Raw genomic sequence first — 26,712 nt, forward strand, 5'->3', positions numbered from 1 at the left:
GAGCAGGCCTCGCTGTCCCCCACGGAAGGCTCGCTCTCGCTCTCACCATGGTGCTCAGGCCTCCCAGAAGCGACAGCAGCACAGGCGACGGAGTGTGCGGACACGGCTGCCTCCTCTTGAGAGGGGTTTCTGCTCAGGACGATGAGATGCGCCTGTCATCATGGAAAGAAGACACACGTTTGTTTACATGCTTGGCAGCAGCAGCAGGGAACTAACTGTTCTTGGAGCGATAAGCAGAAAGCCAAGGAAATTTCTAGCAAGCTAAACAATATGATTTATGTGGAAGCACAATCAACTCTTGGGAGAGCTCGGTTTTAAAAGCATTGTGTAGTGGAGAGAGAAAGCACCAAGCCCTGGATGCTGAGTCCAGATAGCTCGATGCTGTGGCCAGGACTTATTTCTAAGTAAATCATTTAGAAGTCTATGCTCCCATGAGTGCAGTGTTAGCAGAAGAGGGGGGAGGGTTTCCAGGAGGAAGGAGATGGATTAAAAAGTGCTTGTGCTGTAGGGGAAGTGGGCAAGCACAGAACCCTACCCACCGGTCAGCCCAGAGAGGGGCACCTACCCCCAGTGTCAGCAGCCTCACCCACAGAAACCCCGACCCCACCCCCATGCCTGGTCTGCCAAGCCCATTTGCCTATAACCTCGGCGAACTGGACCACAGGAGCTGCCCGAACACAGGAAACAACTCAGTTCCTTGAAAATGAAGCCCATTTAAAAATTCTTTAAGGGGAAAAAACCACCCTATGATCCTATGAACATAAAATAAAAATAATCCTTTCAAATAAAATACAAACTACATCCCTTCAAATAAAAAGATATTAAGCAAACAAACAAGTAAAGAATCCCATGGATTAGTCATAGCTCCTGGAGGCTGAAAGAATCGGGGTGCTTTGGGCAGTGTGCACCAGGGCAAGAGGAATGTCAGCATTCATGACATGGTAGAAACAGCAAATCTGAAGGCAGAGCATCAAGGTCAGAATCTTATCTCCATCCTTTATTAGCTGTGAGGTACCTTGGGCAAATCACCCACTCAGCAACCTCAGTTTTTTCATCTATAAAATGAGGATAATAAAAATTGTCAAAAATATTCAAATCAATATCACAAATGAAAAAGAAATGAAAAGTAACAGTCTAAATCTTAGACTAGATAAAGCCATACCACTAGAACCTTCTAGTCCAGACCAAGCAGTGAGACAGCAAAGCCATAGAGACTTGCTCCTCTGATGACCAGCTTAATACATTTCTGAGATGATAAGCAGGGTAGACTCTAAACTGTCCCCTCATTTGTCATATGTTAAAATCCACTAGTTACTAGATCTAGACTTTTTATGATAGGGGCTACTCCAAATCAAGATTGCTGGTAATAACTTTTATTGCTGTGTTAGAACAATCAGAATTTCATATTTGTAAATGCTAACAATATCCTTTGTTTTAAAATGACTTTTCTTATTACAGCAACGGTCCCCAACATTTTTAACACCAGGGACCGGTTTTGTGGAAGACAATTTTTCCACGGACCAGGGGTGGGGTGGGGTTGGGGGGTGGGGGGGCGTGGTTCAGGCGGTAATGCCAGCGATGAGGAGGTGGCAAATGAAGCTTCCCTTGCTTGCCGCTCACCTCCTGCTGTACGGCCCCGTTCCTAACAGGCCCTGGACTGGTACCGGTCTGCGGCCCAGGGGTTGGGGACCCCTATATTACAGGATATAGATAAACTGAATACTTGATTTTGGCAAACCCCAAACTGGTCATTATCCTCGATTTGGCCTGAAGTTCTGACTGGAAATGCTTTTCAAATAGGACACAGGGTTAGAGTGAAAGGATCAAATGTTCAGTGCTCAGGGAAAGGAAAAAAGAGAGGAAAAGCTTGCCCCACCCCAAATGCAAATAGATCATGTTTACTTTGTCTTTTCCCTGGGTTAACTATCTCTAGAATCCACTTTTGAAGAGAGCACCCTCTGATGCCAGAAGAGATTTAACTCATCTTGTTACAAAGACATTTTACACACAGTATTTTAGATTGATTAAAACTCAAATTCAAATTCAAAAAGATTTCATATGTTGTTTCCACTTAATATTATAATTCGAGGCAATGTAAAAGATACGTGTCTATCAAAATTACTTTCAAATGAATTATTAACATGTTCTGAGAGTTCTCTAAGTTGTCTTTTGTCTTGGAAACAGGCAGCAAAGTTTTCCATGAGCAAAAATGCTCATATTATCAAGAAAGTGGATCCTGAAATCTTATGGGGATCTGAACATATCACAAAATCTTCATAACTTCAATGTTTTGCTGTATGAGATGCTAATATAAGCAAACATTTAATATTCATTATTCACTTCAGAAACTCAGTCTCTGATCTAATTTGTTATTTGATGTTCGCGAAGCTTCTAAAAACCATATGCGGTAGTGGGGGGTGAGGGCAGTAGAGAAGGGAACCCATGATGTTTAAAATGTGCAATCTCATTTATTCAGAAAAAGTCAATTCAGTTTAATTTAATTCAGTCCTATTCAATTCAACTTTTCTTAATTTTTAAATGCTTTCTACATGCCAGATATTATTCAAACCCTAGGAATTCACATAAAGATTAGGCAGGGCTTTTGGTTTTAAAGGAGCTTACAGACAAACTACAAAAATGTGGGGTAGTTTGATTTTACCTAAACTCACAGACACTGCCCCTCACTAGGTTTTAGCACCCGGCTCACTACTTTCCTCTCCACCCCTCCTCCTGTTATCATTTTCAGTGATTTCAGTATCCGTAAGATTGGTCTGCACCTATTGGGCAAGAAAGAGATGGCACAGTTTAACAGATGAATAGAGGAAAAGAAGTTGATAAAAGAAAAGAAGTTTGCATGGAGGAAACCTAAGGAAGAGAGTGCAGGACCCCAAACAGGCTGCTTTAACATCACAGGCAGAGCAAGGGAGGGAACATTTGCTGGAACTGGAAAGATGAATTATAGGGGAGGGAGCTGTGGCTTTCAGTGAATGGATGCAGACCACCTGCACTGACCTTGCTGGGAGGAGCTGAGGGAATAAATAAGCTGTGCTCTCTCCTTCCAAGGTCAAGGCTGTGTGCCTCCCAGCCAGAGGGCAAGGCGGCCCACTGACACTGTACTTAAGTGGGCACAGTGAAGGATGCAGAATGGAGCTAAAAGAGCAAACTAAAACACCCAGCGAACGACCCAGCTAACACCTTGGCCTCTTGGGTTTTGACAGGCTTATTTTCCTCCCTACCCTCAGCCACCTGGTCCCCCATGATGCTCTGGGCCTCATCATCGTTTAATCTGTGCTACCTCTGGATCCCGCAGCTCACAGACCCTGTTTGACTGTTGGGGCGTCCTGGCTCTATCACATCCATGCAGCTTCTCGTCCTCTGTCCACTCTCCACATCTCACTAGCCATCCACCCCTCCTGCTGTCCCTTCCCTTCTGGTCCAGCTTAGAGGGCACCACCCATCAGTGTCTATACGGAAAATGCCCTCAACTCCACTGAAGCATTATTTGAGATGGTGAAAAATGGGGAACCATCTGAACATCCATCAGCAGGGGAACGAATATATTGTGGTTTATTCATACAATGATTGAACTCTATCTATATGTATTAACATTTCAAAAACACACCATTGAGTGGAAAAGCAACTTACGAAAGGATGCAAACATCATGATGCCACTGCTTTTCAAGTTTCTGATTTTAAAGCAAAAGAACCCCTTTTATTCCAAACAGAATGGTTCTCTAACATATAAAGCAGGTAAGTGTGGAGCTGCTCTCGCTGGAGCAGGTAGAGAGAGCCTGGGAAGCCCACCCAGTTGCTTCCATCCAGCCACCCCCAAAAGACCCTCCTTGGAACATGAGTGTTGGCGGTGACACAGTTTGACAACCACAGTACCACACCATGCAGGAGGCCTCCTGAGGGATTGAGTACTGAGGAAGCTGACAAAGCTAGTGATTAGATTAACCAATCTTTCCAAACTAAACCACTGTTCACAATTCTGGAACAACACTTTGTTTGCTAAGATAATATAAATACCCCTGTTACATACATCTGAGAGCATTTAAGGACTAGTTGTTCGGGTGAACAGAATTATAGGAGTCCTGCTTGCCTCTCCGGCTTTATACAGAGGCCCGAGTACTAGGCCCCGCTGGGTATCTGCGGCTTGACTACGCTCACTCCTCCTCCTTATTTATTAATCACCCCAGGGCTTGCATCTCTCCTCCCATCCTTTGAAGTTTTTGATATCTTATGGTTATATGTTTATCAACTGTCATCTTGAGGCTGAGGAGGAATGTTTAATATTCTTAAATCTCTTCAGCTGCTAGCATGTCGTACTGGGTTAAAAACAAAAACAAAAACATATTTAATATCCCACATGGAGTAAGGTCATTAATTGAAAAAACTCATTCACAAAACCAACTGCCTCAAGCCCTGGCAAGGTACAGAGCAGCTGTTGCATTCTGGTCCTCCTATGTGTTTCTGGGGGAAACAAAGGATTCCTCAGTGCCAACCCAGCTGTCAATAGACACAGCCAGAGCCAGGGCTGGCAGACTCTTATCTAACTGGGCCTGTCCCCTTGGATTGTAAAATGTGTAACAGTTCTTGAAGAGAAAACTTGATGACTACTAAAAAGGATGTTTCTATTTATGCAGGCAGACCCCACCATATGAACACTCAACTTAAAACACTGGGTGGGTTCTGAGTGTGGAACTCCAGCTTTTGTGGGGAGGGAGAGAGAGATTTTTTTCCCACTTTGATAATGATTAGGGGAATCAGTGACTCAGAGAGAAATCTCTTCTCCCATAGCAAAGTGAAGAGCACACAAGTAGCTCTAAGTACATTTGTGGACTTAAACTGGGTCTATTTACCCTGGAGATGAGAACACTCACAGAGAAGACGATAGTAATTGCCAGGATCTCTTTGTAAAGCTGAGGGCTAGGACAGGGAGGGACTGAGAGAAGGAGGGAAATAACATCGATATACACCAGCTCTGCTTAATCTCAAAATGACCAGTGAGAGTGATGTTAACTGCCTAATTTATGGATGGCGAAATGAAGCTTCGAGGAGAATAATCGACTGTCTGAAGGTCACATAGTTGGTCAATGGCAGAACAGGGATTCAAACTAAGGCCTGTGATTTCAAATTGCATGCTTTTCTCATCTAACACCTGGTTATCAAGAGGGTAGAAGTCACAGAAAGGCAATTTTCAAGTCAATGTAATGAAGAACTATTTAAGAGTCAGAGAAATAGTTGCTAAGTATTAGACTCAGCCCAGAATTAAATAGACTGGCTAGGGAAAGAGCGAGCTGCCAACATATGGAATTCTGAGCACTGACTGTAGAGAGACGCCGTGGAGGGGGTCAGGCAGTGGACGGTGGATGGAGCAGACGTTAAAATGCCTTCTACCAAGTGTCTCCGTTTCTGCTTTGATTCAATTTTGTGCCTTAATTCAACAGAAGCTCAAGTCCACTTGTCACTATGAGATATGAGCTTGCTGTGTTTCTTTTATAACTGACCAGCTGTGAGACTGCATAGCTTTCTCTCTCAGCTCTGCCAGAGCTGGCCATTCTACCCTTCAGCTTTGACTGTCATCCTCGTGCAAGACAGAGTCATGTTGCAGCCCAAGGTTGCCACTTCCTTTCCTCTCCCATCTCTGCGCAGTAGGGAAGTCTTCCATGGCCACACACACAGCAGGGGACTGAGGCGGCTGTAGGGCACTGGCTAAAAAAAAGATGGAGCTGGGAATCCCCGGGGGAAGTAGATGCAAGGGAAGTAACTGGGTGCAGAGGGCATTCAAAAACTGATTTCTGAGGGCCCCAGACTGAGCCAGTTTCTTTTAATAGTCAGAGAAAGTCTCTGCGGCAGCTTTCCAGTTGTCAATTTTAGCTCCTCCAAAGGGCTGGGGAGAAAAGGCCCTACTCGCTGTAAGAGTTAGCACCAAAATAGACATGTTGGGGCCTTATATTTTTGTCTTTTGGTTCTGTGTGTTTTCTTAAAACTTAATTAGATTTTTAAATTATAAGAGTAGTACCTGTATTAAATAGTGGTAAGTTTGTCTCGTTGAAAAGATAATAAAATTGCTTTTTGGTTCTAAAAAAAAAGAGTAGTACCTGCATATAACTTTTTAAAAATCCTAAGTAGTAGAAAAGAATAAGCAATTAAAAATTTTAATGCCCTGTCCTTTGTGTCTATAAGCCTCACCCCCTCTTCTCCCCATTTCCAGTCTGATTTCTTATAGCTACCCACTATCAACAGTTTCCTGCATATCCTCTCAGAAATACTGATGTGCTTATACACACACACACACACACACACACACACACACACACACACACACACACACACGAGATCAGAGCCTGGCCCTGCCCCCCTCTCAGCTCAGCTTCATCTCCTGCCACCCACTCTGGGCTCTCACCACAGTGGTTCCCCTCTCCTCAACCTTTGGGGTGTCTCATTATCAGATCCCACATCAGGTCAGGCTGCCCCGCTGGGAGCTCTCGCAGCACCCGGTACCTCTCCCTGTGGTGCACTTCACACTGGTAGTTTTGCATTCATCTGTGTGATTCTTCACTAAGGTCTATCTTACTCACTAGGCTGCTTCTTGAGGGCAGGGCCTCTGACATCCAAGCCTTCCATCATAGTCCCAGGCCTAACACTGTGCCCAGCACAATGTAGTGTTTAATTGGTCATTGACTGACAGAATACTCTGGTCTATATCTAGCTTTTTTAAATTAAGAATATATTTTGGACACCTTTCTTCAGAACACAGACATCCATCTCATTCTCTTTAGTGGCTCTACAGTATCCCATCACGTGGACAGATCATAGCTTTATAACCAGTCCCCTACTAATGGATTTTAAGGGTGTTTCTAATTTTTTGCTATTGCTAATAACCCTGTTTCTTTGCACACTTGTGCACATCTATCTGTTAGGTAAGTTTCTAGAAGTGAAATTGCTGGGTCAAAGGGTCAGTGTGTTATAAAACTGGAGAGGGAATGTCAATTGCTTTCCCCCAAAATGGTGCTGATTCCCAGTCCTACCAGCAGTGCATGAGGATGTCTGCTTCCCCACACCCTTGCCACCATGGAGTGGCACCAAACTTTTTTGGCATCTCCTTGGTTAAACTGCATTTCTTTATAACAAGTGAGGCTAGGGATTATTTTTGGATGGTTATTGGCCATTGTATTCCCTCTTCAGTAAAATGTCTGTTTCTGTTTTTTGTCCATATTTCTATTGAGTTGTCTTTTTCATCTAGATTTTTTTTTTTTTAAACTTTGGGTTTATTTATTTATTTATTTATTTATTTATGGCTGTGTTGGGTCTTCGTTTCTGTGCGAGGGCTTTCTCTAGTTGCGGCAAGTGGGGGCCACTCTTCATCGCGGTGCACGGGCCTCTCATTATCGCGGCCTCTCTTGTTGCGGAGCACAGGCTCCAGACGCGCAGGCTCAGTAATTGTGGCTCACGGGCCTAGTTGCTCCGCGACATGTGGGATCTTCCCAGACCAGGGCTCAAACCCGTGTCCCCTGCATTGGCAGGCAGATTCTCAACCACTGCGCCACCAGGGAAGCCCCTCATCTAGATTTTATAAGAACTCTTTCTATAATTTCCCCTCCTTGACATTTATTTCTTAACTTTGTGATATGTTGTCATAGAGAACTTTTTCATTTTTATGCTGTCAAGTTTATCAATCTTTCTTTCTCTTTTTTCTCCTTGTCCCTCTGTCTCTCAATCTATAGCTATCTGCACACCTGCAGAGGAAAAATGCTCAACAAGTGTCACAACACTGGGTACTTCTGGGATGGGGGAGGAGGGCTGAGATGACTTGTAGCCCATTTCTCTGTATTTTTCTGTATGGCTTGATTTTTTTTTTTATAAAAAGCATTATCATTATGATAAAAAATAGTTGTCTTTTCAAAAGAAGCAGTATGGCACCGTGATTTGTGTCATTCTTAGAAAAGGTTAATACTGTATAAAATCATAACTGCATTCTGCATCTTTTCTAATTTTAAACAAAATAGCCCAGTGTTGTCAGAGATTTTGAAAATTAAAAATAGCACTCATTTGATTATTTATAATAAATGAATTACACTTTATAGCAAATACACAGCAATTAACAAGAGCCAATAAGAAGTGCTGCCATTTACTGAATAGTCTGCACCTGCCAGGAGCCGCATGTGAGCACCTATCAATCAGCCACCACCTAGGCCTGACCAAGGCCAATAACTCACCCAGAGCAGGAACCTGAACCCAGATTTTCTGATCTTAAAGTCTTAGGTAGAGTAACTGATAACTTATTTCATCATACTTTGCAAATCAAACTTCTCTAAATTTGGGAACTACTGAATGGCAGAGCTGCCCTGAAAACTGAAAAGAGAGATATGCGATTCAAGTGTCAGAGACGTGAAAAAGCAATCCAAGCTAGCGCGGTGTTAACGTATACTCCTTGAAGGCACACACCCACAAACATGCTATTGCTCACACAAATGAAATCCTGTGATTTTTCTTTTGGATAGGAAAATAAGGTTCTAGTGCCAAAATCTGCCACGAAGAGTTTCAGAAACAATCACGTTTGTGTGGTTTTCTCACAGAACCCTGCTGCAGAGGACCCACAGGGCCGATGACAGCTCTTTCATCAGTCCTTGGGACTGCTGCCTTCCCTCTGTGATGGCTCTGTGGGGCTGGCTTTATTTTTCTCCATTTTAATGGGTTAGTTCCTAAAATACTTTGGAACTTTTCTACATTCTACAGAGAATAAAAGGTCTTTTCTCCCTGGGTGTTTCTCTCACTCCAAAGGAATGAAGAGTGAAAAAACAAGAGGGGAAATAACAAAACCCCTTTCCTTTGTGTGTAATTAATAAATGGCTTTTAGGCATGGGCTCCCTTGGAGAGCTGTATCTTTCTGTATTTTAGGTAAAGTTGCTAAAGAAAAGGGGAGCCTTGATAAATGTTTAACAATTACTGTTAATAAATAAAAGTAGCTTATACTGGCAACATGCCAAATTGTTCACAAAGCACTTTCCATTTTGAATCTTTGAGCTGTTCTGTGAAGTGGATAGGGTCTTTTGTAGGTTTTTTTTTTTTTTTTTCTTTTAGAGACTAAATGACTTATATTTTCAAACAAATGGTAAACAGAAGAGTCTGGACTCCAACCCAAGTTTTCTGATTTCAAATCGAATGCTATCTTGACTTCACAAAGCTATCTCTTTAATAATCATAGGCAAGTATTTATTTAAACACTCTCTAATCTTTATTAACCTCAAGAATAAACAATAAAAGTCACCTATCAAACTTTACAAAGCATTAATAAAAATGAGTGAATTCCTCCATAACCTGCATACAGAGAAATATCTCTCAGAGTCAAAATCTAAAAGTAATAAAAGATTGAAAACTTGAAAGCACTAAGAAAACTTTTGCATGGCAAAAAACATTATAAATACACATACACACACAAACTAGAGCTAATAAACAAGTTTACAAAGGTTGCAGGATACAAAGTTAACATACAAAAATCATTTGTATTTCTATGCGTAGGCAATGAACAATAAGAAAAGGAAATTAAGAAAACATTTCCATTTGTAATAACATAAAAAAACTCCAAAATACTTGGGAATAAATCTACCAAAAGAAGTGCAAAACTTATACTATAAAACATGGTTGAAAGAAATTAAGGAAGACCTAAATAAATAAGAGATTATCCCATGGTTATGGATTGAAAGGCTTAATACTGTTAAGATGTCACAATTGCAGTACAGATTCAACATAATCCTTACCAAAATCCCAGCTGTTCCTTTCTTTCTTTCCAGAAATTGGAAAGAAAAAGCTTATCCTAAAATTCATACGGAAATGCAAGGGACCCAGAATAGCCAAAACAATCTTGAAAAAGAATAACAATGTTGGAGATGTCACACTTATGGATTTCAAAACTTACTACAAAATTTGTACATGAATCTTCATAGTAGCATTATTCATAATATCCATAAAGTTACTACAAAACAACAACAATTGAGACTGTGATATAGGCATAAGGATAGACATATAGCTCAATGGAATAGAATTGAAACCAGAAATAAATCCTTACACTTATAGTCAATTGATTTGGACTTGGGTGCCAATATAATTCAATGATGAAAGGATAGTCCTTTTAATAAATGGTGCTGGGACAGGTGAATATCTACATACAAAAGAATAAAGTTAGACCCCTGCCTCATATCATATAAAAACTTAACTCAAAATGAATCAAATACCTCAGTGTAAGAGCTAAAACTATAAAATTCTCAGAAGGAAACATAGATATAAGCCTTCATGAACATGAATTAGGCAGTAGTCTCTTAGATGTGATGCCAAAAGCACAAGCAACAACAAAATAGCTAAACTGAACTTCATCAAAATTAAAAACTTTTGTGCTTCAAAGGACACCATCAAACAGTGAGAAGACAACCACATAATGGGAGAAAATTTTTACAAATCATATATCATAAGGGTCTAGTATCTAGTATCCAGAATATATAAAGAACTCTTAAGTCAACAATAAAAAGACAAATAACTGTATTAAAAATGGACAAAGGATTTGAATAGGCATTCCTCCAAAGAAGATAAACAAATGACCATTAAACATATAAAAAGATGCTGAACATCATTAATTATTAGAGAAATGCAAATCAAAACTACAACGAGATACCATTTCACTCTCTAGGATGGCTGAAATAAAACAGAGAGATAATAACAAGTGTTGGTGAGGATGTGGAGAAAGTGAAACTGTCATGCATTACTGGTGGAAATGTAAAATGCTGAGGCCACTTTGGAAAACACCCTGGAAGTTCCTCAAAAAGCTAAATATTGAGTTACTATATGACCCAACAATTCTACTCCTAGGTTTATACACAAGAGATTTGAAAATACACATCCACATAAAAACTTATATATGAATGTTAATAGCAACATTATTCATAATAACCTTAAAGTGGAAAAACCCAAATGTCAATCAACTGATGAATATAAACAAATGTAGTATATCTATATAATGGAATACTATTCAGTCATAAAAAGGAAATGAAGTACTGATACATGCTAAACACGAATGAACCTTGAAAACATTACTCTAAATAAAATAAGTCAAAGACAAAAGGCCACATATTGTATGATCCTATTTATATATCCTATTTATTTATTTACATTATATGAAATGTCCATAATAGACAAATCCATAGAGACAGAGGATAGATTGGTGGTTGCCAAGGGGTGGGAGGAGGAGGGAATGGGAATGACTCCTAACGGGTACAAGGTTTCTTTTAAGGTGGTGAAAAATTTCTGGAATTAGATAGCAGTAATGGTTGTACAACTTTGTGAGTACAATAAAACCACTAAATTGTACACTTTAAAAGGGTAAGTTTTATGGTATGTAGATTATCTCAATGAAATGCACAAAATTAAAACACAAATGACAAATTGGGTGAAAATATTTATAACATATATTACAGATAGTAGGGAAATATGTGTAATATATAAAGAAATTTTAACTGTTAAGGCAAACTAGATAAAAATTCTATTAAATAGTGGACAAATAATATGAATAATTCACAAAAAAGGAGGTTCATAAAAAATATACTGAAGTCCCTTAAACATATGAAAAGATATTCAGTTCCGTTTTAAGTAAGAGAAATGCAGATTAAAACTATACTGAGATGTCACTTCTCACCTACCAGATGGGAACTAATTCAAAAGCTTGACAATACACTCTTTTGGAAGGGGCTGTGGGGAAATAGGCACTCTTACACTCTGCTGATGGGAATACAAATGGTATAAAAGCCCAATGAAAGGCAACTGGTAATATCCTACAAAACTACCAATGTATGCTCTCTTCGACCTAGCTGTCCCATTTCTAGGAATTTACTCTGAAGATACAAATCCAACAATACAAAAATACATATGTGTAAGGTTATTCATTACAACATTATTTCTATTTGCAAAATATTGGAACCTAACCTAAATGCCAAAACATAAACTATTTGAAAAAACTGTAGAATGTACATAAAATGGAGTATTATCCATCTGTACAAATAAATAAAGAAGATTTAAATGAATTGTATGAAGTGATTTTCAGGATGTATTGTTAAGTGAAAAAAGCAAACATACACACAACAAATAAAAAACTTGGTGGGAAAAGGGAGGGATATTTCAACAGTAGAATATCAACTGATAAATGCAAATGGAATGGCAGAATGGAAAAATCATTGATTTGCAACCATCACGATAAAGACTGGCTTGAGAAAGACTCATCAATGGATGCTAAACCTAGAGGGACATTTCAATGAGGAGTAAGATATTTACATGGTCTTAAAAATGTCTCTTTACAGAATGCTTATTGTCTGCAAAGAGAAAAATAGTTAATACACGGTGAAGAAGCACACACATCACTGTCACTGGGAGATAAAAAATTAATGTCACCAATGAAGGACAGATGGATATCATGTGCCTCCAGATGCAATACCCCAAGAAAATACAACATCCTTTTGTAGCATTCTAGCTGGGAATGCATTGTCAGAATCTAGTCACGAGGAAGCGTCAGATAAACCCAAACTGAGGCACAGTCTATGAAACAACTGGCCTGTATTCTTCAAAAATTTCATTGTCATAAGAGACAATGACAGGCTGAGAAACTGTTTAGATTACAGAAGACCAGAGTCATTGACAACTAAGTGCAATACTTGATCCTGAACTGTATTTTTTATTGGAGTGGGAAAAAATTGCCATGAAGGACAGTATTGGGACAACTGACAAAACAATACGGCCCGTACCAATGTTGACATTTCTGAATTTGATAACTGTATTGTGGTTACATAAGAGAATATCCTTGTTCTCATGAAACATACACTGAAGTATTTAGGGATAAAAGGATATGACATATTCAACATACTTTTAAATGATTACAAAATATAAATAATTATTGCTCTGAGTAAACGTGTGTGTTATGTTTGTCTGTATGTCTATATAGATAGGCAGGGAAAACATGTGGCAAAATACTTTAAAATGATGACTCTGGGCCCCATAAACAAGAGGCACTATTTAACCCATTTCCCATTCACATAGTGCTAAGGGTTCCTAGGAGTGAGCCTGCACTTATATTTGAATCCCTTTGCTGTTCCCTGCCCTCAGACATTTGAATTTTTTTCTCTAGACCAGTGTTTCCTAAACTGTGGCCTGGGAACACTAGTGTCTCATAGACTTATTAAGCCCTACCCCCTTGATTAACAATTTACACTGGCATTTTTAATGCACCGTAAAATGTGTTAAAGACATCTGCTTAATTTTAATTTAATATTTCTCAAATTTATTTGGCCACAAACACCATTTCTGGGAAGACCTAAGAATTCTCAAGAGATGCCAGTATCTTATGGAACACAGTTTGGGAAATGCTTCTCTAAACCAAACTCAAATCTTTGCAATGCATACCATTGGGTCTTAGAAGCCATCTTTCATTTCAGTGAATTTTGTAGGGGGTAATGGCCCTTGCTGGAATACTCTGAGCGTATCTTGATTTCTTTCTTTGAACTTTAGGAACTGGTACAGCAAAGATAGTGCTGAGATGAGGACAGGTCTGGATTTAGTCAGGAAACATTGAGGGAATATGGACTAAGAAAAAAATTCTAAATTAAAATAAATTTGAGATTAATCTCAAATTTATAAAATTTGTAAAAGGGAATAAAATAATATAAAAAAGTTCACAAGGTTGGTGTGAAACTGGCTCAATTAAGAGCAAAGAAAAGCCAACTTCTGGTGGCCAGGTAACTCAAAACAACCTTTTGGCAGAATGTCAACAAAAATCAAGAGGTATAAAAATGTTCATATCTTACCTCCCAGCAGTTTAACTTTTGGAAATGTATATCAGCATATAATTCAAGAAAAGGAAAAACATTTTTTAAAATAAGAATATTCAGAATTATTGATACTAACAAAAAATTGCAAATCCACAGTGTTCCTTCACTCAGTAAATGTCCCAACCAGCCACACGCAGAAAACTGGTCTAAAGCTGGACTCCTCCATCTCCTTCACTCTCCCATCTGCACAACTGCACATCTGCACAACTCCCAGACCTGTCATTTCTACTCTCTATCTGTCCGTGTCTCTCCATTCTCATGACACCGCCTGAGTCCAGGCTGTCATCATGCCTACCTGGTCTGCTGCAGCCACCTACTGAGTCACCTCCCTGGTTATCTCTCTGCCATCCAGTCCCTTCTCCATACTGCAGAGCAACCCTTCTAGACTGATAATCTGGTGATGTCAATCTCCCTGCTCGAAAACCCTTAACTGCCCTTAGGATGAAGCTCAAATTCCTTACCATGACTTTCCACACCCCATCTGAATGATACCCACCCACTGCCTTCCCATTCCCATTGCCCAGGCATCGGGAACTTCTTGCAGTTCCCCAAATGCGTCAAACTTTGTCTTACCTTCAGACCTTTCCATGTACTCTGCCCCCTGCCTGGGCCAGTCCTCCCCACCTCTTAGTATGTTTTGAGGCAGGCACCTGCATTTATTACCTTTGCTTCCTCATATCTCACTCACAGTACAGTCTGGATTCCGTTCTCATCAGTGCCTCAATGTTTCCCTCAACTAGGTCATCAATGAAAGAAAAAGAAAAGCAAGAAAAGGAAAGGGAGAACTTTTCAAAAATTCATATATTGCACTAGCAGGCACTGTGCTCAACACTTTACAAATATGAACTCACTTTTCCTCCTGACAGCTCCATGCCCTCCATAACAGCAAAAGGTATCAAAACGGGTGACAATGAGGATATCTCTTTCTTTTTTACTTTTCTTCTTGTTTTTTTCTGGCAAATTCTTCTTTTTCCTTTACCGATTTATCCTTCTTTACTTGACCAATGAATACCAAAGTTCCTCCATAAACCCTGCCTGGGTGATCTCACCCTCTCCCAAGGCAATTACTGTGTATAAGTGGAGGACTTGCTGACCTATTTTCTGAACTCTAGTCCTGATTATGTAACTGTCTAGCTGTCATTTCTGCTTGGATGCCTTATGGGCATCTCAGACTCACCATCAAAACCTGAGCTCACCATCTCTCCATCACCCAGTCACACCTGCTTCCCCACTGTAAATGGCACAAACATCCACTCAGGTGTTCAGACCAGAAACCTGGGAGTCATCTTTGACTCTTCCCCTTCCCTTTTTGTCCTGCATCCACTCAAGCTCCATATCTCATAAATTCTGCCTCCTAAATCTTTGTCACACCCATCTACTTCTCTTCATCCTTACTAACATCATCCTAGTTTAAGCCACCACCATCTTCAGCCTTCAGTGCTTCACTCTACCTCCACTCTTGGCACACCCTCCCTAGTCTACTCTCTACGTGTCAGCCAGAATTATCTTTCAAAAAAAAAAAATACTGCATTTAAACCTGGGCTATGCCATTTATTGGCTGTGTACTCCTGGACATATCACTCAACCTTTCTAATTTTTGACTTCCTTATCTATAAACTGATAATAATAATAATATGTCACGGGGTGGTAATAATATTTAAGGGAGATAATCCAGAGAAAGTGAGAGAATGGCACACTCTAATAAACTGTGTGTGGGAGTATAAATGGTCATACAAATTTTAAAAGAAATAGCAATAAAGAACCCTCAGTACCATATCATTATATCTCATTTGAAATAAGAAATGAGTTAGTCTATATTTTACAACTTTAACAGGGAAAAATTCTCAGAAAACAATTTAAAATGTGTTTTTAGCAGATGATACCACACAAAAACATCAAACTGACTGTGATGGTTAGTTTTATGTGTCAGCTTGGCTAGGCTATGGTGCCCAGTTGTTAGGTCAAATACTAGTCTAAATGTTGCTATGAATGTACTTTGTAGCTATGATTAACATTTATAATCAGTAGACTTTGAATAAAGGAGATTACCTTCAATAATAGGTAATAATTGGATGAGTAGGCCTCATCCAATCAATTGAAGGTCTACAGAGCAAAAGGCTGTGAAGAAGGAATTCTGCTTCAAGACTGTAACACAGAGACCCTGCCTGCATTTTCAGCTGGCCCACCTACCCTACGGATTTCGGACTTGTCAGCCCCCACAGTTGTGTGAGCCAATTCCTTAAAATATCAGTAAATCTCTCTCTCTCTCTCTCTATGTATACATCCAATTGGTTCTATTTCTCTGAAGAACCCTAACTGACACACTCACAGAGGAATCTTTTAATGACAAAGTGGAACAGCAGCTACCAGATGACAACTCTAAGTGACTTCAGGTAAAGATTGTAGAATGTGGTAGATAAGAACCCTAATAAGTTTGATAACATAAGCTCTAAATAGATAAGCATTAAATAATAAAGAAACTTTGTCTGGGAAACAAGACTTAAATTATGCACCTAATATGAGAAAAGCCACCTTCAGGCAGTCTCAGACTGTTTGTGGAAGATGCACAGGTAACAGAGGACCAGTATCCCACACTTGCCCACTTACGAAGATGTTTGTTGAACTTCTACTCCAGACCAAGTGTTCTACTTATCTAGAGCACTTAACAATGCCAGGCATTCTCAGAGCTGCTATTCCACCTGTATCTGTGAAAAGCAGTGGATTGGAACAGCTTTGGTGGCCAGTACGTTGCAGCTTACCTGTAAAAGGTGGTTGATGGATGCGTCGTGAAATCCCAGGGCTTGTTCTACACCTGCCAATTCCCTCAATGTTGGTACGCACTCAAGACTTTTTTCACCTTTACTGATCTCAATATATTCTAAAGCCTCTTGGTAGTGGGGCAGAGCTTCTTTTGATTTCTTCTGACCTTGATATACCCTAAAAAAATCAAAGGGATTATCTTTAAAGTAATTAAAATAGAAGATACTGAAAATAATAGATGGATTTGGCTCTCTGACCCCTGTTGCCCAGGTTCATTTCCTAGGCAGCTAAGCCTTTCTTTCCTCCAAGGAGCAGCAGGGCATAGTAGTCAAGAGGATAGACTTTGGGATAATCAGGAAGGTTCAAGGGATAATAAGGAAGGTCAAGGGATAATCAGGAAGGTTCAAATCCTGGCTCCACCACTTACTAGATACAGGACCTTCAAGTCACTTGACAGTTTTCTCATCTGTAAGTTAAGAATAATAACAGTGCCCACTTCATTGGGTTATTATAAAGATTAAATTAGTTAATATTTTAAAAAAAACACACCTAGAATAGCTTCTGACACATAGTAAGTGCTGTGTAGGTGTTGGTTTAAAAAATATAAAATATTAAAACAACAATAGTAATCAGAAAGGATGCCATGATGCTGATAACTGATCTGTTGAGAAATTATAGAAATTTCCCAGTTTGGTGAGGGTGTGAAGCACTCTCATTAACTGTTGGGAAGAATATAATTTGGGCACAAACTTTTCTATATCAAAATTATACATATGTATGTACACACGTATTTCTGCTAATTGCACTTTTAATAGTTTATCTTGAAGAAATACTCTGGCAGGATAAGAAGATACTATATACAAGAATGTTTACTGAAGCATTCTTTGTAATAGCGTAAAAGTATAAAGCACTTAAAATACCCCAATAGGTGATCATCCGAGTGGGTTATAGTAAGTACATCTACACCATGTATCCATTAAAGTTAATGTCGATCTGTATTTATCAACATAGAAGTATATCCACTATATATTCTTCAGTAAAAAAGACAGATTACAAAAGTACTTTATATAATCTTATTAGATCAATTTTGTATCTAATCTATACGTACACATATGCATAAAGAGATACCCAGATGTCACTAAAATGTTAGCAATAGTTATCTCTAAGGAGTTGATTGTGAGTGATTTTACTTTCCTTATTTATGCTTTATAAATTTCCCAAATTTTCTTCTATAAAAATATATTACTTTTACATCAGAAAAAATGTTAATTTTTAAAATTAATTTAAAGGTGGCAGTGGGAAAATATTCTTGTAGTTTCTTGGGGTAAGACTCTCTCATATTAAAAAATGTATCTATTTTTTTTCCCCTTAGATTCCATATATATGTGTTAGCATACTGTATTTGTTTTTCTCTTTCTGACTTACTTCACTCTGTATGACAGACTCTAACTCCATCCACCTCACTACAAATACCTCCATTTCGTTTCTTTTTATGGCTGAGTAATATTCCATTGTACATGAAGAACCTAGTGGCAAGACGGGAATAAAGACACAGACCTACTAGAGAATGGACTTGGGGATATGGGGAGGGGGAAGGGTAAGATGTGACAGGGTGAGAGAGTGGCATGGACATATATACACTACTAAATGTAAAATAGATAGCTAGTGGGAAGCAGTCGCAGAGCACAGGGAGATCAGCTCGGTGCTTTGTGACCACCTAGAGGGGTGGGATAGGGAGGGTGGGAGGGAGGGAGACGCAATAGGGAAGAGATATGGGGACATATGTATATGTATAACTGATTCACTTTGTTATACAGCAGAAACTAACACACCATTGTAAAGCAATTATACTCCAATAAAGATGTTAAAAAAAAATGTATCTATATATATTGTTCAGAAACAGGCATTTAAAAACAATCTTCTCAAAAATACTTGTGAAGACTATTAGAAACTTTTCTTGCATGGAAAATTTTTATGTACAAAATTCATAATAAAAGAAATCAATCCTTCTTATGTTTCCCTCCACCCCAGAATCTTTAATACAAAAAGGCCTTACGATTCCCAAATTACCCAAAAACTGAGACATAATGTGAGAAAGTAACTAAGAGACCACAAAAATAGGTTTTGTTTTCAATTGTAAAAATTGTAAAAAATTACAAACAATTGTAAAAAAATTAATAAACAGAAACCTCAGTTAAATAGAGTCAGGAGCCCAGACTCTGGGAGCTCTCCTGCTCTGGGAGGACAGCAGAGCCCAACAGAAAGAAGAAAGACTCCTCTTCTTTCCTGGCAAGAACTTAGTCAACGAAAGCCATGGACTCTTTGTGTACTATGGCTCTCCCAAATCCTTTTCCCTTCTATAAAAGCATTCTCCTTCCCTCGCCATGTGGGGACTTGCACCTGGCTCACCATGGTTTCAGACCCCAAATGGAAATTTTCTGCCGATCCTGAATGAACTTAATTTTTTTTTTTTCCTGGAGAAATAACTGGCAGCCTATTTTTTTTTTTTTAAGGTCAACATAGTCATTGGATACTTTTCACAACTATTTTGCTCTCCAATAAATTTCAAAGGAATTGACTGATAGAAGTAGAGTTACTTTTCAGATCTGTGGTTCAGATGGCCATAATGAAATAAAATGCTCACTGAATAGCTTATGAACTGGGATACCTTCTATAATTGTAAGGAGGTTTAAAACACAAGAGGAGGTCAGGGATATGTTCCTGGACCAAGAAGGGTCCAGGATGCAACTTGCAGCAGCTCTAACCTTGGAAAGGAAGAGATAAATAGATGACCTAGTAATACTGGACTTGCCTTCTAACTCTTAATGAGCTTAGAATATAGTAGGTAATAAGTAGCTTTGTACGTATCACATTTTATTTTTTAAGAGAAACCCCACTAGCATCTATGGTGATAGAAAGAGGCTTTGAAACATATGGTTGGTAACAAATCACTTAGCCAAAGAATTAGATTCCTGGTAGACAAAAATTAAATAATTGAAAACAGGAGTCAGCAAACCGTGGCCTGTGGGCCAGATCTACTCACTGACTGCTTTTGTAAATAAAGTTTTATTGACATAGTCAGGCCCACTTGTTTACTTATTGTCTGTGGCTGCTTTTGCACTACAATGGAAGAGTTGAAGAGTTGCAACAGACACTGTATGGCTTACAAAGCCTAAAATATTTACTCTCTGGGTCTTTACAGAAAAAGTCTGTAAACCAACCTCTTGTCTAGAGTCTAGAGAAAGTCACATACTTTTAAAATGACTTCAGATTTTTTTCTACCTAATTTAGCCTAAATAACTCAGACAATGCCATAGTTATTTGAGCAAAGGAAAAAATTCATCTTTCTTTCTCATGTTCATAAATGATGAAGAGTGTGCCAAGGAAGTAAAGAAGAGGTCCTTTGTTTCCAAGGCTGCTTGTAAAAGTCATAGAAGAGAAATAAAGGCAATACAAATGCCAAGATGATTTCATTTGGGCAACAATTTTAAAAGAAAGCAATATTCGAAGCTTAGCAATCAAGCTGATAAATGAGAAGAAAATAGAAAAGTAAACAACAACAAGGCATAAGTTAATTCATGTATCAAAAATTCTTCCTTTCCTGAGATAGAACACTAAAGAAAAGTATTTGGGGGTTTGTGAAGCCATCTTAGCCAGAAGCACAGCACAGCACTCCAAGTTAACACCACAGCATCTTTTCAGGTATTAAAAAGTGATCCTTCAAATATCTGGCTCTCAGAGAAAATTTTATAGAGAAGAATACAGTATGAGAGGCAGGGCAATCAGTTACAAGTACTGCAACAGGAGTAGAAAACCCAGACTGCAGTTTGAGCATCCTTACTTACTAGGCCACACAACCTTGGGAAAGAACAAAATGTTTCTGAACCTTGGTTTCCTCATCTGAACGCTGGTGTCCAATAGGGTTGCTGTGAGAATCAAGTAAGATGTCTGAAAGTGCTTTGTAAACTGAAGCAAGCCATACAGATTGATATTAAATCCCTATACATAATCATACCTTTTACTCCTTCCTCTCCCAGCCTGTGGTCTCTCTGGAACTGAGAGGCATAGTTTCAGGTTATGTTGAAATGGGCTCATTTGTGGTTTCATCTTGTTCCCACCCGCATGAGATTTTGGAAAGTCCAAATAATAGGTAGAATCAGTCAAACTCATGTGCAAGTGAGGTAGGCATTTTCTTATACAATTGGGCTTTTTAAAAAATTGAGGATAATTTACTATCAAAACAATACATATTCATCATTAAAAGTAAGAAAAGATATGGGAAATTAAAATATATAATTACAACATCCAAAGATGACTGCTATACACCTTGATATATATATATACACACTTCCAGATGATTTTCTATGCATCTTTTAAAAAGGATCATGTTTTAGAACCTGCTTCTTCCACTTAATCATACATTAAATGTGGCAATAAATGCTATAATATCACTTTTAGTGGCTGAATGGTGGCATATAAAGTTTGATTGACCACTCATCTTCAAAAATATTTAGGACAGGGACTTCCCTGGTGGTCCAGTGGTAAAGAATCCACCTTCCGATGCAGGGGACGCGGGTTAAATCCCTGGCTGGTAGGGAAACTAAGATCCCACATGCCGCGGGGCAACAAAGCCTGCGCACCACAACTACTGAGCTCACGTGCCTCAACTAGAGAGCCCATGTGCCACAAACTACAGAGCCTACATGCTCTGGAGCCCACGTGCCACAACTAGAGAAGAGAAAACCTGCATGCCACAACTAGAGAGAAGCCCACGTGCCGCAACAAAGAGCCCGTGTGCTGCAATGAGCACCACAACAAAAATTCCCACATGCCTCAATGAAAAGCCTGTGTGCCGCAACAAAGACCCAATGCAGCCAAATAAATAAATGAATAAATACATATTTTTAAAAATATTCAGGACATATAAAAAATGGTTTGTGAAAAAAAACGGTTTGTGGAATATTTTTACAAATCATATTTCTGATGAGAGACCTGCATTCAGAACATAAAAAGAACTCCTACAACAATAATAAAAAAGATAAATAGCCCAACTAAAAAATGAGCAAAGCACCTAAAGAGTCATTTCTTTGAAGAAGATGCAATAAGCACATAAAGAGATTTTCATCATCATTGGTCATCAAGAAAATGCAAATCAAAACTATAATGAGATACCACTTCACACCCATTAGGACAGTGGCTATAATAATAATGATTTTTAAAAAGATAATAAAAGTGTTGACTAAGAGGTGGAGAAATTGGAATCCTTACACACTGCTGGTGGATATGTAAAATCGTACAGTTACTTTGGAAAACAGTGTCAGTTCCTCAAAAGTTTAAACACAGAATTACTAGATGACCTGGCAATTCCACTACTAGGTATATACCCAAAAGAAACAAAAACATATGTCAACATAAAAACTTGTACACAAATGTTCATAACTGCATTATTCATAAGAGCCAAAAAGTAAAAACAACCCAAATGTCCACCAATTGAAGAATGAATGAATAAAATGTGGTATATCCACTCAATAAAATGTTATTCAGTCACAGAAAGGAAGGAAGTATTGATACATGTTACAACATGGATGAACCTTGAAAAAATTATGCTATGTGAAAGAGGCTAGTCACAAAAGACCACACACTCTATGGTTCCATTTACATGAAATGTCCCTAACAGGCAAATCCATACAGACAGAAAGTAGACTAGTAGTTGCCAGGGGTTGGGGAACTTGAGAATGGGGACAGACTGCTAATGGAATGAAAACGTAAAATTGTTTGTGGTGATATTGCATACTAAAACCCATCAAATTGTATACTTTAACTGGGTGAATTGTATGACATGTGAATTATATCTAAATAAATCTGTTATTTTTGAAAAGTTTGTGAACATTTGGAAGCAAAACAAAATATAGATGAGACTCAGCCATAAACTTAGTCATTTTTGTTTAAAGAAATAACTATATTAATAATTATTAAACAAAAATCAAATTATTTTAACCTTAATATCATCTGCGAGCCAGACACTATTCCTAACTTACTCATTCAAAGCAGGTCAGAAAGAGATGTCAGCTTTGGCTCTAATTTGGTTGCGTCACTGGATGATCCTACCCATGTTTTAATGGGGGAGGTTAGGAGAACAGAGAATGCTGTGGGTCTTGCTGCACCTGACACTCAACAGAGTGGGCATTCCCAAGGGGAGGCCATAAATCAGGCTTGGACACTGAGCTACTGGTCTCTTTCTAACCTTCCAAAGCTGTTGGCATGCCTCCTGAGGAGCTCTAAGTCCTGGAGGTCTCCAGGGGAATGCCTAGGTCTATGAAAAGTATAATCTTAATGAGAAACAGTAAATTCATAGAGAGAAAAGCCGTACAAAAATATTTTAATGGAATATTCTGGTAAATCAATTATACTGTAAGTTTAAATACGTTAATATATTTCATATCATGATCCCAGATGCGGAAGAATCTAGAAATAGGTGATAAATCCAGTCTTTTCCCTTCGGCTGATCAATTCAAGCCACTAAGCTGGGGTTAAGGAAATTAGCCTGAGGATCGGTGAGTTACAAAAGAAAAATAAATTCAATATAGCTCCCAACACCCAGAGTAGCAGAATTCATGATGTGACAACATGGGGTTGGAACAGAAAGGCCAATCCTCCAGCTCAGAGCTGAGTGAAGCACACCAGGCCATCTGGGGTTGGTTTTGGAGTTCTGGTCCAATACTAAGGGCCTCAAACTCTTGTCTTCAGGGCCCGACTCTGCACCCACAGACTCCTGTGCCTTCCTCTGCCTAAATCCTGATGGACACCTGCCAAGGGGGCAAGTGGGAGTTTCAATCCAGCCCAGGCTCTGCTGACTGAGCTGTGTGCTTGGAGACAAGCCTGTGTCCACCTGGAGAAAAGGAGACTTTTTTTTTTAATTCTCACGAAGGCTTCGTTCACTCACCCAGTTGTGTACAAACGTGGCGCAGAGGTGGCAGTGGCTCTGCTGGGACTCTAGTTTCCCTTGACTTGATGAGTTCAGATGACTCATGGGAGTCATCTAAACCTTCCCATTTGGCTCCCCTGATGCCAGTTCTCTTTCAGCTCCCCAGTTGTGTCATGGCTACCTTCTCTCTGGGTCTTTGCTGGTCCTTCTATCTGGAATGTTCTTTCTTCCATCTCTATCTGGCAAACTGCCATTCATCTTTCTATCATCCCTTTTCCAGTTTTACCTTAGCTGTCTCCTCCTTTATGTAGCCTTCCCTGCCAGGGCCAGGACTAGAGTGAGACCAGTGAGACACCTAGGACACACCATTTAAGGAGATGCTCACTCTCAGCATCGGGCAAGTGCAGGGTTGGCATCCAAGTGTGAGCGCCTCCTTAAGTGGTGTGGTCTGGGCACCTGGCTCCCTCATCCTAGTGCTGGCTCTGTTCCCTGACATCCCAGGCTGGGTTGGGCGACTCTGTGAACACCTGACTGTGCTCCCACAGAACTGTGAACCTCCCCTCTCAGGATACATCTCTCGCATTGAATTATAAGTGCCTGGGGACTTGGCACCAATCCCTTTAGTGCAGGACTCTGAGAAAGCAGAGTCCAAGGCTGCCGCATTCATCCTGACATCCCCAGCACCCTGCAGTGTCTGACACACAGTGGGTGCCTGCTGTCTATGGAAGGAGGGAGCGTGAGGTGAGGAGGGAAGACAGAAGAAACAACCTGCAGATCCACTGACTTAGAGACTTTGAGGCTATAGTTCATACCTTAATTTTCATAGATTTTGGAATAAATTTTAGGGAAAAATCTTCAAGAAAAGAACATATTTTCACATTGATTTAGTTGCAAAAATATTAGACTGTTGCTCTAATTAAGGGCTGGAGAAATTATTGAAATTTTATAAAAGGCGGAATAAAAGAAACTTTGTAAGAACCTATTAGGGTTTGAATTGTGTCCCCCCATCCCAAATTCATATGAAGTCCTCATCCTCAGTACCTCAAAATGTGACTTTATTTGGAAATAGCACCGTTGAAGACATAATTAGTTATATTAAGAAAATGTCATACTGGACAGTATGACTGGTATCCTTATAAAAAGGAGATATTTGGACACAGAGGCACAGGGAGAATGCCATGTGAACACAAAGGCAGAGATTGGTGTGATGCATCTGTAAGACAAGGAACACCAAAGGTTGCCAGTACACATCTGGAAGTTAGCAGAGAGGCGTGGAACACCTCATAGTCCCCAGAAGGAACCATCGCCACCCATACGTTCATCTCAGAATAACTTTCTGTTGTTTAAATCACCTAGCTGGTAGTACTTTGTTATGGCAGCCATAATAAACTAGTGCAGAACTCCTACTGGCTGACTCCAGGCTCAGAGATTTTCCTTTCATCAGCACCCTAATAGATGAACACCGGGTGTACTCACCCAGGGCAGCTAGTTAGATATGGAAGTACCAATTTTTCTTTTTTAAATCACATTGTGGTCAAGTCCAAGTGGTAACTTTCCATTACTTCACTGCCTGGAAATTTAATTTGAGTATCTGCTGAGAAGGAGACCTGGAAGGAGGCAATTTCAGCAGGAATAAACACATGGCTTTCATTGACCATAGTTTTGCCCTTGCTACAAGAATGTCTACATGAGGGCACAGACCTCATGAATCCAATGACATCCAACAAGCTGTTAGCAGGATGCCCAGCCCTGAAGGGACGCAGTCACACGTGAAGGTGACCTGTTGCCATTTCTGAACTCTCTAAGTTTAAAAGATTTTTGTCAGCCTATCATTGGTCTCACATTTCAAACCCTCTAGAATTCTTCAGACTCTGAGTCCTTCTTTCACCTGTTGGTAAAACTATTTACCTCCTCACTTAAGTTATCCAAAGGGAAAAAATTAGATCCCTCACACTATGTACACAAAAGTTCCAAGTGACTTTTAGAGGCCTAAATTTAAAAAGCAAAACTTTGATACGTTTGAGGGAAAATATAAGGAAAAGTAACTCCATGACTTTGGGGTAGGGAAGGACTTCTTAAATAAGATACAAAAGTACAAATCAGAATGAAAGAAGTAGGTAAATTTGGTCACATTAAAAATAAAAACTCCTGTGCATCAAAATTCATCATAAAGAAAGTGAGAAGGCAAATGACACATTGGGAGTACATACACAATATATGTAACCAGCAAATAACTTGTCATCAGAAATATGAAGAATGTCTACAAGTTAATAAGAAAAATGCAAATAGTCCAGTTAAAAAATGAGTAAAAGAAATGAACAGACATTTCACAGAACAGAAATTCCAAATGTCCAGCAGATGTATGAAAAGATGTCAAACCTCTCTATCAGGGAAATGCAATTAAAGAAACTATATGATTGGCAAAGATAAAAAGTCTGACAATATCAAGTATTGACGAGGACATGGAGTAATGGGAATTACTGCTGGTGAAAGTATAAACTGGTGGAAAGCAAACCCAGTAAAGCTGATGATGTGGATACTTGTCAATTAAGCAATTACACCCCTGGGCATATACCTCAGAGATAATCTTGCACATATGCCCATAGAGACATGTACAAAAATGATCATGGAAATAGTGTTTATAATAGTGAAAAATTGGAAGCAATTTATGTGTTCACCCTCAGAATGTATAATTAAATTAGAGGAAAGTTAGACGGATTAAACATAATATGGAGGTTTAAAATGAAGAGACTAGTGCTATGTGTATCAATTGACGTGGATACATCTCAAAAATAGAAAAGTAATGGGGGGAGGAAAGCAAGCTACAGAAGGAAACATACATATGAAGTAAAAAAATGAAAAATAATACTGTATATTTTTTATGGCTATACACGTATAGATTCAGAGGAATGAAAAACACTAAATTCAACATCACAATTGCCTGTAACATGGGGAGAAGAAAAGAGTTTGAGAAGAACGCATAACAGGCTTCCACTTATCTGAAATGTTCTATTTTGAAGCTTGATAGTGTGTACTTGAGTATTCGCGTTAACAATATCTTTAGTTTTATATGCCTGAGATATTTGGTTAAAAAGATGAACAAATACAACACTCTGTTGTTTAGCGTGTGCAGAGAATGTGGCACTTTCTACTCTCACC

At 39.2% G+C, this 26,712-nt stretch overlaps 1 protein-coding gene across 2 annotated transcripts in view; it reads right to left on the reverse strand.

The window, feature by feature from the left end:
• Window positions 1-26,712, reverse strand: part of TTC23 (tetratricopeptide repeat domain 23) — a 121,940-nt gene that overhangs the window by 34,555 nt on the left and 60,673 nt on the right. For both annotated transcript variants that reach the window (XM_061181808.1, XM_061181809.1), the window contains 2 exons: window positions 16,628-16,805; window positions 47-152 (listed from right to left, as the gene is read on the reverse strand). In XM_061181808.1, the coding sequence (XP_061037791.1) occupies window positions 47-152; window positions 16,628-16,805 (284 nt within the window). The remainder of the gene's footprint in view (window positions 1-46; window positions 153-16,627; window positions 16,806-26,712) is intronic.

This window comes from Eubalaena glacialis, chromosome 2 (assembly GCF_028564815.1).
Source record: "Eubalaena glacialis isolate mEubGla1 chromosome 2, mEubGla1.1.hap2.+ XY, whole genome shotgun sequence".
Taxonomy (NCBI): Eukaryota; Metazoa; Chordata; class Mammalia; order Artiodactyla; family Balaenidae; genus Eubalaena; species Eubalaena glacialis.